Consider the following 11,970-nt stretch of genomic DNA (forward strand, 5'->3'; position numbering starts at 1 on the left):
AAAACAGGGATAGGGTTTTAATTTTTATCCCTGGACTTTAACACAACTTGGCTGTAGAAGTTCTTTTAATAATTACTATACTTGTTTAATAATTTAAAGAATTGCTTAATTTTTAGAGGTGGAAGAGGCTTTAGAAATTCCATACTCCACTGATTCTGAGTCTGTATTCCAAAGTCCTAGAGTACTGAGGAGGCACCTCAGGGTCTTCCACTGAAGTGTAGAAAAAATTAGTACTTCCACACAATTAGGACCAGAGGATTTGTGTTTTTATCTGTTACATAGTTCTGTTTTACTCCCAGGCACTAAGTGAGGATGGGAATCCAGGATATGTCCATCTCAGACAGGCAGGTCTCTTACCCTGGACAGTACTCCTGCTTCCTCTTCTTTAGTCACCATCCCCATTGACTCCAGAATGACTAAACAACAGAAATGTATTTTGAAACCTGCTCTAGATCCCTAATGACTTTATTCATAGAAGTTTATCTGAGAAGGTTTTCTGATTAAATGAAATAAATAGACCTCAAAATATCAACTTTACATCTCTTGGGAGGCAGCACAGTGTCTGCAAAAATAAACTTTGAAGATAAATAACCCTTTCACTTACTAGCTATGTATGCTGGAAGGAAAGGTATATCTTAACCTCTTTGCATGTCAGTCTACTCATCTATAAAATTATCACAAGTATTTTCACAGGTACTAAAATACCTGGTAAAATGCTTAGTATATAGTAGGTATTCATTGTTTGTATACTTCCAAACTGATATTAAAGTTTATTATCTTTGAGGTGTCTGCCTCATTTTTCTATATTTCTTTTTAGGCAGTTTTATACAATGACAAATCTGTTTTGGAAAACCATCATGCTGCGTCAGCTTGGAATCTATATCTTTCTCGCCCAGAATACAACTTCCTTCTTAATCTTGATCATGTGGAATTCAAGCGTTTTCGTTTTTTAGTCATAGAAGCAATCCTTGCCACAGATCTTAAAAAGCATTTTGATTTTCTTGCTGAATTCAATGCCAAGGTTTGTTATGCAAATTTGTGCCTGATTTTAAAAATGTAAATGTTTATTGTCAGTATTACTGGTAAAATATGTTTTTTAATGTTAAGTTAGAATTGTTACTACTTAGGAAGTAATAAATAATTGATGTAAAATAATATTTATGCCTATATTTTAAAAAATAAACATTTTTATTATGATAAAATTTCCTAAAATATTATTGCTTGTTATATATTTTTTGACACATAAACTTATACAGCTGTGACTTTGCTTCACATACTTTCACATAGAAACAAACCAGTTATTTCAAATGAGTTTAAAGAGAGATATTACAAAGCCATGCTCAGCGTCAAGTAAGGCATTATATAAAATTAATTTTATGTGTTTCTTTTTTTTTTTTTGAGACGGAGTTTCGCTCTCGTTACCCAGGCTGCAGTGCAATGGCGCGGTCTCGGCTCACCGCAGCCTCCGCCTCCTGGGTTCAGGCAATTCTCCTGCCTCAGCCTCCTGAGTAGCTGGGATTACAGGCACACGCCACCATGTTGACCAGGATGGTCTCGATCTCTTGACCTCGTGATCCACCCGCCTCGGCCTCTCAAAGTGCTGGGATTACAGGCCTGAGCCACCGCGCCCAGCCCAATTTTATGTGTTTCTTAAGAATCCAGTTAATTATGCCTACCTCACTGCACCTGTTATACCTTCTTTATATTAGTGATTCTTTAGCTGACTAGTGTAGGGTAAGGGAAGTACTCTCTTCTACTTGATAATAATTCATTCATTCAACAAGTATTTATTGGGATTGCCCACTATGTGCAGACATTGTGCTAGGGAAAAATGAGGAAAGACTAGGTCAAAGAACTCACATGTACCAGGGGATCAAGAATCACTGCCCCAGTATGACAGCATACTCATGGAGACTGTGCTTTATCTCTCAGACATTTGAGGTGAAAAAAGTTGAGAACCACTGCTTTAGATACCCACTCTGGCTTGCAGGAAGCGGCTATTTTCTTGATGACTTTTGTGACCTTAAAGAAGCTGTACCTGCAGGTTAGACAAACTGGTAACAAAGGAGTACTAGATTAAACCTGCTGGTAGGAGACCCTCATATATGTTGCTGTCATGATATTAATGAAATGCTTACAAAAATCAGTGAGAAATCAGGGTACCTTTAAAATTATTTCATAGTTGTATAGTTCTATTCACTTTAATTTTGAAATAAAAATTCATTTAAGTGTTTAAATCACCTTTTACAGGTAAAGGATTATTGAACACAATGCCTTTGAATGTGTGTTCCTTGAAGACTTCTATTTTGAAGTCTCTCAAGAAAATGCCATATGAATGGGTCTCTAGACCTCCTATTAAGTTTCAATCAAAAGGGCTCTTCTTTCAAGTATTTTCTATGGTAGTGTTCTCCATAATTTTTTTTTTTTCTGAAAGAGTTTGGTGCCAAAAAGCAACCATCACACTGAAGTTCAAAAGTTATGATGTGGTTCATTCTTTTCATTTTTTACAAAACAAAATTTTTGTTGTTGAGAGGCTTTTCCTAGCTAATAATGATAATTGTTTATTTAAATAACAATATTTATTTAACATTTACTGTGAATAAGGCATTTTTTCATTTATTAATCCTCATGGCAACATGGCTAGATTGGTATTACTTTTCCTACTTCATAGATAAAGAAAGTTAGATTTAAATAGGTTAAGCAGTTTTTTCATTGTTACCCACTGGTTTTTGATTCAGGATTTAACATGCTGATTCATGACATTCTGTCAGGATTTAAAACTATAGAGCCAGCTTCTCAGACTTGTGTTCAGTTAACTATCCCACGTTGCCTTTCACAGCTAGAGCAAACTTCTCTACGTTCTTAAAGTGTTCTTTTTTGAGGTAGAAATAAGTAGTTATAATTCTTATATGATTTTTTGATACTGTGTATCTACTGTACTTAATAGATATTGTACACACACACACACACACACACACACACACACACAAATCCTGTTTCTTTGTGGTAATCACAAATATTGAAACCCATGGTTGGTTATATGTTTTTCTAGAAAGCATTTTTTGGAAAGGAAATTTAACCAGTAGAGTTCCATGTTATGGAATAAACTGATTTTAAAAAGAACTATTTGCTGAAATTTCTTTCTGTCATTTAGACAGGAAACAGTTTTAAGATAATTTGGTAAAAGCAAACAAAATAACAATTTTAAAAAACACCTTCAGAACTTAAAATGATTTTGTTTTTCCAAAATAGGCAAATGATGTAAATAGTAATGGCATAGAATGGAGGAATGAAAATGATCGCCTCTTGGTATGCCAGGTGTGCATCAAACTGGCAGATATAAATGGCCCAGCAAAAGTTCGGGACTTGCATTTGAAATGGACAGAAGGCATTGTCAATGAATTTTATGAGCAGGTAAGTTGAAACATGAGCTTGGTGAGATTTTTAAGGGCTGTCATGAGAAGACACTGCTCTTTGAGTTTTGGATAGCTTTTTTAAGTGTTTGAAAGCTGAGTTGATTTGACTGGGAAGGGTTAAAAATTGTTGCATTTGCTCTGGTTCTTAGTATTTTCTCTGTTCTGTTTGCCTTTGCTGTTAAAATTTTTTAAAATAGCTTATTTTCTATCTTGGGTGAGCTGAATATACCTGTGAGTCTATAGGTAAGGCTGTTAGCAGCAGCAAATCCATGTGGGTCTGCAGCAACCTCAGTTCTTGCCTCCTCAGAAGACAGAATTCAACTGATGGGCATAAAGCAAAGGGAGAGACTGAGGCAAGTTTTAGAGCAGAAGTGAAAGCTTATTTAAAAGCTTTAGAGCAAGAATGAAAGGAAGTAAAGTACCCTTAGAAGAAGGCCAAGTGGGCGACCTGTGAGATCAAGTACATGGTTTGACCTTTGACTTGGAGTCTGATACATTGGCATGCTTCCAGGCTTGTGTTACTTCTCCCCTGATTCCTCCCTTGAGGTGGCTGTCGCATGTGCAGTGGCCTACCAGCATTGGAGAGGGCCACATACACAGTGTGTTTACTGAAGTTGTACTTATGCTCACTTGAAACACTTTTCCCTTTCCAGTCCAGTGTTCATGGAGGAAGGTCATATACCAGTTAATCTCCACCATTTTGCCTCTTAGTGCACACACTTGAGCCCACTCACCCAGCACCTAAGATCTTATCAGGAAACTGCTAATCATCAGTTTCAGGCTTTTTTTTTTTTTTTAATCTATTGAGTGACTGCCTAATCTATTGAGTGAGCTGCAATTGGTTGCCAGCTGCAACCAATTATTATTTTAGAGAAATAGCTTAACAACCTATCACATAATGGTCGCCTGACATTTCTGATGGGGTGAAGGGTGGGCCCTCTCCTGCTCTGCCCATGTCTGCCTGACTGCCTGCTGTAACAAGGCTAGACTACATTCTGATTCCAAGGTCTCTTTCAACCCTGAGAATCTGTAACCTAGAATAATTTATTTCCAGATGAAGTGTTTTGGGTTTGTTTGTTTTGAGACAGAGTCTCGTGGCATCACCAGGCTGGAGTACAGTGGCTCAATCCTGGGTCACCGCAACTTCTGCTTTCCAATGTCAAGCAATTCTCCTGCCTCAGCCTCCTGAGTAGCTGGGACTACAGGCACGCACCACCATGCCCGGCGAATTTTTTATACTTTTAGTAGGGACGGAGTTTCACCGTGTTGGCCAGGATGGTCTCAATCTCTTGACCTTGTGATCTGCCCGCCTTGGCCTCCCAAAGTGCTGGGATTACAGGTGTGAGCCACCGTGCCCAGCCGATGAAGTGTTTTTTAAGTTATTCAGGGTGTGGTCAGAATATATTTAAAGGATGTCAATCAGTTTTCAACTCTGCTATAAAAAGACTAACTCCCTGTCATAGAAACGTCAGTTGGGAAGAAGTCCAGGCAGAGATTAAGAAATTAGAGGGATAGAAATGGAGAGAGTAGATACCTAGTGGTTTTCAGGGATTCAAAGATATTTTTGGCATTAAAATAATCCTTCCACTTTGCTGAACCTGCCATTTTGGGGGTCCAGTTTTGAGGCTTCCTACAATGTAGAAGTGCACTGATTTCCTGACATACCTAACTTTTTTTTTTTATCTCCAAAATGGTAAATATACCTCTTGACTTTGGAATTACATTCCTTAGGAATCCTTGTTGGCTCTAATTATCAGGAAAAGTCAAGATATCTAAGAGGTGAGGGCTTTCTTACTATGATGGGGAAGAGGAAGTAATTGAGCCTATATAGCTATGCACCTGGTATGCTTTGTTACTTCCAGATTGAATTGAAAATGTGCAATGTTTTACACCCTTCAGCTAAACATCCCAACACAATAATGTATACTCTGCTGTTTATAAGTTACAAAATGCCATACTGTATAATCATGGAAAGATTATTAATATTTTGCTATTCTCCGATACGTTCAAATTATGTTAATTTGGCGTAATAAATGGCTATATTTACTTAAATTTGTAAGATTATAATATGCAGTTTGTGTATTCTCATTCCAATGATAATTGAAACTTGCCTTAGAGCTCGCCCATGGATCTCATGTTTACAAAAGAGGAATTTTATGTAAGGAAAATGCTATCTTTATATTATCTGTACAAATAGTAATAAAAAATAGTGGTGTATGTCAATTTTAGAAAATTCACTGGTTCAATAACATTAGAAATATTCATTTAGACCCAGCATATATAATTATTTTAAAAGCATGTAGAATTAATACTTATTAAACAAACCTGGAAGCCATGCCTGAGGTTGAATCCTGGCTTCTCTTCCTTATCTACAATATGACCTTGGTTGGTTAAGTTACTTAACCTTTCTGTTCCACAGTTTCCTCATTGATAAAATAGGAAATATGATGGTACCTACCCCATAAGGTTTCTGTGAGGATTAAATGAATTAATATATGTAGACTTCTTAGTTTCTGACACTTAAGTGCTCAATAAATGTTAGCTATTATAATTTCATATATATCATTAAAAAACACTATCTCAGAGAGTTTCACTTAATCTTTCTAAGTGTCATTATTCAATATCAAAGGAGGAAGGTGTCATCTGATATCCTACTACATATGGAAGTCTTAATCATCCCTCATCAGAACTAAACTTCTTTCTAATTCTGGTTATGCTATTAAACTTTCTTCAGATATGTGTATAAAATTCTAACTATGCCCAACTTTTTTTATTATCCTAATTATCTTAATATGCCTACAGCCATTTAACTGCCATGGGCTTAGAAAAGCCAAACTCCTGGGATATATCTATGAAATTACAGAGTCCTATAGATAAACCCAACTGTGTTTTTGAAAAATATCAATAGTTTTCTTCCTCATAAAAGATAAAATCATAAAAGATTTCTAATCATGGGACAGTTAATCATGGAAACAGTTTATGGTTGTTTCCTCAGGGTTTTGTTAGGTCATTACAGAATAGACACTGCTTACTTGCAGAATTTGTACATCATGGGGAGTAATTTATCCCCCACCAGTTCAGACACTAGGACTAAAATCTTAATAGTACCATTTGAGAAATGCTCAGTACTGTGCTAAACATTTTACATAATATGGCCTTTTAACCTCATCATAGGCACCCCATAAGGTAGGTTATTATTCAGATTTCATACACAGTGAAATTGCACATTGAGGTTGCCCAACACCACATAGGTAGTAGTCTGATCTCAAATTAAGTCTTGGAAGCCACAGTGGGAGGGTACCAGAAGGCAGGCAGTTGAGGATTCGGTCCCAGGATCCTCACCTCAATCATGATAGCTCTACTTTATTTGTTTTTCATTTTAGGTTTTCTGATTTTGAATCATTAGAGAGTTCTGCTGTTAAAAAAGGGGGTGGAGGTAGTGTTATTGAAAAGCACTTGCAAAATTCAGCTCTGTACATTTGAAATATAACTACAACAAAAATGTTTCTGTTATGCTTTTGCTCTAGGATAAAGAGAATCCATAATTGATACTGTAGAATTCCGCATGCTGTTAGTAAAATTTCTGATACTTATTTTAAAAGATGTGTATGTTTCTTGTTAACTGAGTATCAGCTGTACTGGTTGATGTTGACAGAATGTGAGAATAAAGTTTTGTTTAGGATTTCTCAATATTAAAGAAATTCTTACAGTTGAATTGATAGAATAGATTTATTGATGCTTATTTATAAATATATTTTGATATAGATTATTTTTAAAAACTCAAGATAATTTTAACAGCAAAGCTCAGTGGTGATTCACCAGTTAAAAATGTACTTTTCTTTTTAAAATATGCAGGGAGATGAAGAGGCAAATCTTGGTTTGCCCATCAGTCCATTCATGGATCGTTCGTCTCCTCAACTAGCAAAACTCCAAGAATCTTTTATCACCCACATAGTGGGTCCCCTGTGTAACTCCTATGATGCTGCTGGTTTGCTACCAGGTCAGTGGATAGAAGCAGAAGAGGATGATGATACTGAAAGTGGTGATGATGAAGATGGTGAAGAATTAGATACAGATGATGAAGAAATGGAAAACAATCTAAATCCAAGTAAGAATATAGGGACATTATAATTTATTTAATGTTACAGGTTGAGTATTTCAAGTCTGAAAATCTGAAATGTGAAATTCTCTAAAATCCAAAACTGTTTGAGTGCCAGCATGATGCTCAAAGCAAATACTCATTGGAACATTTGGATTTCAGATTTTTGTATTAGGGATGCTAAATATAATGCAAATATTCCAAAATCTGAAACACTTCTTGTCCCAAGCATTTTTAATAGGGATACTCAGCCTTTAATAACTGCACATGTCCATTTAACTTAGGTTTGGAACTTTGTTTCTCAGATACAGATTCAGCAGTCATTATGTTGAGTAACCACTATGTAAATGTTCAGATTCAATAGTCATGTTTTGAGTAACTGCCGTATGCTGGGTACTGGGTGGATACTGTCATACAACAAGCATTCTTATTGTTTAATTAAAGTAAGATCACTTGAGGTGTTGTCCTCCAGGCAGTATTCTTCAGCAGGCTCCACCTGTGCATGCATGGTAGGGCTGTCACCACATCTGAACATATGTGAGGTAGGTCCTCATGGCAAGTATTCCTTCACGTCACTCCTTCTCACACATCTAACCCCCAGTCCTACTGGGCCCTGAGGAGCACAACTTCCATAGCAGCGTACTAATCTGTCGCTTACATAGACTTGAGAAATAGATCAAAACCGTGGGAGTAAAAGGAAAACATACATTCCCTGGCTGTAAAGGGAGAACCAAGTTTTGTGACATTATGAATTTGAGTTACCAAACTGTAATGACATATTTTTCTATATAAGACAATTAGTATAAATGAAAAGAAAAAGTGTCACTTTGTAATTGTGAATGAAATAGGTTATTTGCTATTTATTTATTTATTTTGAGATGGAGTCTTGCTCTTGTCACCCAGGCTGAAGTGCAATGGCACAATCTCGGCTCACTGCAACCTCCGCCTTCCGGGTTCAAGCGATTTTTCTGCCTCAGCCTCTGAGTAGCTGGGATTACAGGCGCCTGCAACCACACCCGGCTAAGTTTTTTTATCTTTATTAGAGACAGGGTTTCGCCATGTTGGCCAGGTGGGTGTCGAGTTCCTGACCTTGTGATTTGCCTGCCTTGGCCTCCCAAAGTGCTGAGATTACAGGTGTGAGCCACCCCACCCGGCCTATTTGCTCTTTATTTTAAAGTAGAATTAAATTATACCTACGTAAGTGTTGTTTTGATTTTCAAGCATGCAGTAAATAAGACCAGATAAGATAACTACAGACTGCCCACTGCAACACACACCTGCCTTGTGATTAGGATTAGCATAGCAAATCCTATTAAAATATATTTAAAATTATTTTTTAGTGGCATCATAATGCCATTGGCATCTGAAGGTTGACTGACTTCAAAAAATATACCCATCAAGTTGGTAATTGTGTTTAATTCAATACATAAAATGCCCTTAAAGGTTGGTTTTAAACTTTGGGTTGTTATTATTTTCATTTGAAATTTCAGCACAATTATTCACCCTATACCATACCCAGCCAGTTTTCCCTAAATCTCTTCTCTGTTTTGTTTTCATCCATAACAAGACCATCTAACATATTCCTGTTTTGCTTTTTGTTTTTCTAGCTCTTACTACTATAATCTGAACTCCATAATGCAGGGATTATTTTTATAGTACTATTTCATTATATTATTTTTATTATACTATTATTTTTATAGTACTATTTATTTTTATAACCCCAGTGCTTAGACAGATACCTAGAATATAGTAGGCACTTAATATTTGTTGGATGAATGATTAAATCATATTGCTATGATTAGAATATATGTCTTTTAAATTTCACAGAACCACCAAGAAGGAAAAGCAGACGGCGAATATTTTGTCAGCTAATGCACCACCTCACTGAAAACCACAAGATATGGAAGGAAATCGTAGAGGAAGAAGAAAACTGTAAAGTTGATGGGAATAAACTGCCGGGGGAGAACTCCTCCTTACCTCAAGCAGATGAGATTCAGGTCATTGAAGAAGCAGACGAAGAGGAAGAGCGACAGTTTGAGTAAAATAAATCATATTGAAGAAGCCCAGAGGGCTGTGCCCAGGGGCAGAAATCATTGCCTAGTGGTCACCGGCTGACTTTTAACTGACCATTCCCACTTGGACAGGCCTTAATACTGTGAGAGGATCCTTGCTCTGCTGGCAGTTTCCCACTCCTATGCACTTTCACATGAACTAGAAAACTATTCTTAAACCAAGAATACCATCCATGTGGACCCATGTTGCAGAGTCCTTAAATCCTTCACTGGTGTATGAATACTTTGCCGTAATGCTGCTTTGCTGAGTAGTGAGCTCTTATTTTTCATTGGGGGTTAGGTATAACTAAAAACTCAAGTGACTTATTTCAATTACCCAAGTGGCCAGAACTTTTTGCATTTATGAAAATAGATTCATATTGTATTTCCCAATGTGTCTTTTATGTCTTTGAATGTTTTGAAAAAAAGTCTATGCCTGTCTAAAAATGAATCCAGTGTTGCCTTTCTGAGGGATTTCTGCTCAATGCAATACACTGTTCAGTGCTACTCTCCCAGCTAGGTTTATCCATGAAGGACTGAGAAACCTTTGTTATAGTTAACAAAATCCAGGTGCATCAATTTCTGATGCTTTTTACTATTATCTACTATGTGTGCTTTATTTTTACTGAGAGTATTCAGGTTTGCCATGGACATCAGAAGTTTGAATTCCAGTCTTACCTTCTTTATGTTCCATGGCTGAATTTCAAAGCTGTTTAGGTTTAAAATGAAGGGGTTTATTCTTTAGTCATAACTGTTATTTTTACTCTTGCTCAGGATTTGCATTTTTAACATTTAGTTAATGTAAACACAGCACAGATTTGTCAGTAGAAAAAAAAAATTGTCCTAATACCAAGGTTAACCTTTTATGAAATCAGCAACATTTTCTCTCTTAGATGAATTTGAGAGTAATTAAAACCAAGGGAAAGGAGATGTCCGTCTTTTGCCTCAATGCAAAATCAAATGAAATTAATCTCATCAAAGATAAAGAATAAAGAAATGTAGTGAGCCCTAAAGGACACAGACATTGAATAAATAACTGGAATATGTGGTTATCTTTAGATCCATATCTTAGTTGTCATTTGTTTAGTTACTGTAAAACTGACATTCATCTTTCTGTTAATTTCCCTTTGCCTCAAGACTGCATGACAGAAATGACCATTATTTCTGAGACCCAACTGCAAGACTGATTGCTGAAATCAAGTAAAGAATTGGAATACTTGTTTTTCATATACAAAATCTAAATACGTTAATACATCATTTCATACAAAAGTACATTATTAAATAACCACATTATTAAGATAATTGCAAGAAAATGGACCATATTTACAATGTTTTGTAAACTTACTAGTGTGTGGATATGTACCCTAGTTATGAAATACATTTGAAGATATAAAGAGCAGCCAAAATGATAGAAAAATGGTAGACTAATATTTTCTATTATTATTGGAGACCATATCATATTTTGGATTCATGCAATTTTGCACACAGTGAAACCATTAATTTTCCAAGGTAATTCATTTAAAGTATTGTATTAACATGCGGTTTCTTACTTATCTAGAATATTTGGCTTATCTGAAAGAGATCAATTTAAGATCTCTGGAGGTATTAGAACTTTTGATTCTTCACAGTGTTAATACTTAATGAATCACTGAGCTTTATTTATTAGACATGTTGAATGAGGGCTGAGTTCGTTCCTGCCACTTTTGTTACCATTGCCACACACAATTTGTAAACCAGTCCTACCATATATTACTAATTAATAAAATTTCAACTGATAACTTGTTTGCACTTACAATATATATATCCTGTCCTTATATTTCTCTAGAGTACATTTTCCATTCTGTTTATTTCTGCTATTACCTCCTTTCCTGCAGAATATATACAAATGTATGTGTATAAATTCATACATGTGCATACATATTGAGGTTCAGTCACGTTTCCATACTGTCTATTATTTTATTGGATTTTATATTGGGGTTTTTAAGTTTATATTATTTTCTCAAAATCAGCATTTTTAATTATGAATACTGGATTTATTGGATTTAATTATAAATCCAATTATTACTATTTTTTTTTCTTTTTTATTGCATTTTAGGTTTTGGGGTACATGTGAAGAAAATGCAAGATTGTTGCATAGGTACACAAATGGCAGTGCGATTTGCTGCCTTCCTCCCCTTCACCTATATCTGGCATTTCTCCCCATGCCATCTCTCCCCACTTCCCCTCCCTGTGTCCATGTGTTCTCATTGTTCAACACCCACCTATGAGTGAGAATGTGTGGTGTTTGATTTTCTGCTCTTGTGTCAGTTTGCTGAGAATGATGGTTTCCAGGCTCATCCAAGTCCCTACAAAGGACACAAACTCATCAGTTTTGATGGCTGCATAATATTCCATGGTGTATATG

At 35.9% G+C, this 11,970-nt stretch overlaps 1 protein-coding gene across 5 annotated transcripts in view; it reads left to right on the forward strand.

Annotated features, from left to right (window-relative positions):
* Positions 1-11,347, forward strand: part of PDE3B (phosphodiesterase 3B) — a 207,790-nt gene extending 196,443 nt beyond the window's left edge. For 3 of the 5 annotated variants that reach the window (XM_032241018.1, XM_032241017.1, XM_032241020.1), the window contains 4 exons: positions 818-1,021; positions 3,253-3,414; positions 7,272-7,524; positions 9,343-11,347. In XM_032241018.1, coding sequence (XP_032096909.1) covers positions 818-1,021; positions 3,253-3,414; positions 7,272-7,524; positions 9,343-9,557 — 834 coding nt within the window. In that variant the 3' untranslated portion in view covers positions 9,558-11,347. Of the gene's footprint in view, positions 1-817; positions 1,022-3,252; positions 3,415-3,635; positions 4,237-5,147; positions 5,196-7,271; positions 7,525-9,342 lie in introns of those variants that run through there. The other 2 variants (XM_032241021.1, XM_032241022.1) reach the window with 2 other exon arrangements.
* The last annotated feature ends 623 nt before the right edge of the window (positions 11,348-11,970 follow it).

This window comes from Sapajus apella, unplaced genomic scaffold, assembly GCF_009761245.1.
Source record: "Sapajus apella isolate SASKATOON/1434 unplaced genomic scaffold, GSC_monkey_1.0 scaffold47, whole genome shotgun sequence".
Lineage (NCBI taxonomy): Eukaryota > Metazoa > Chordata > Mammalia > Primates > Cebidae > Sapajus > Sapajus apella.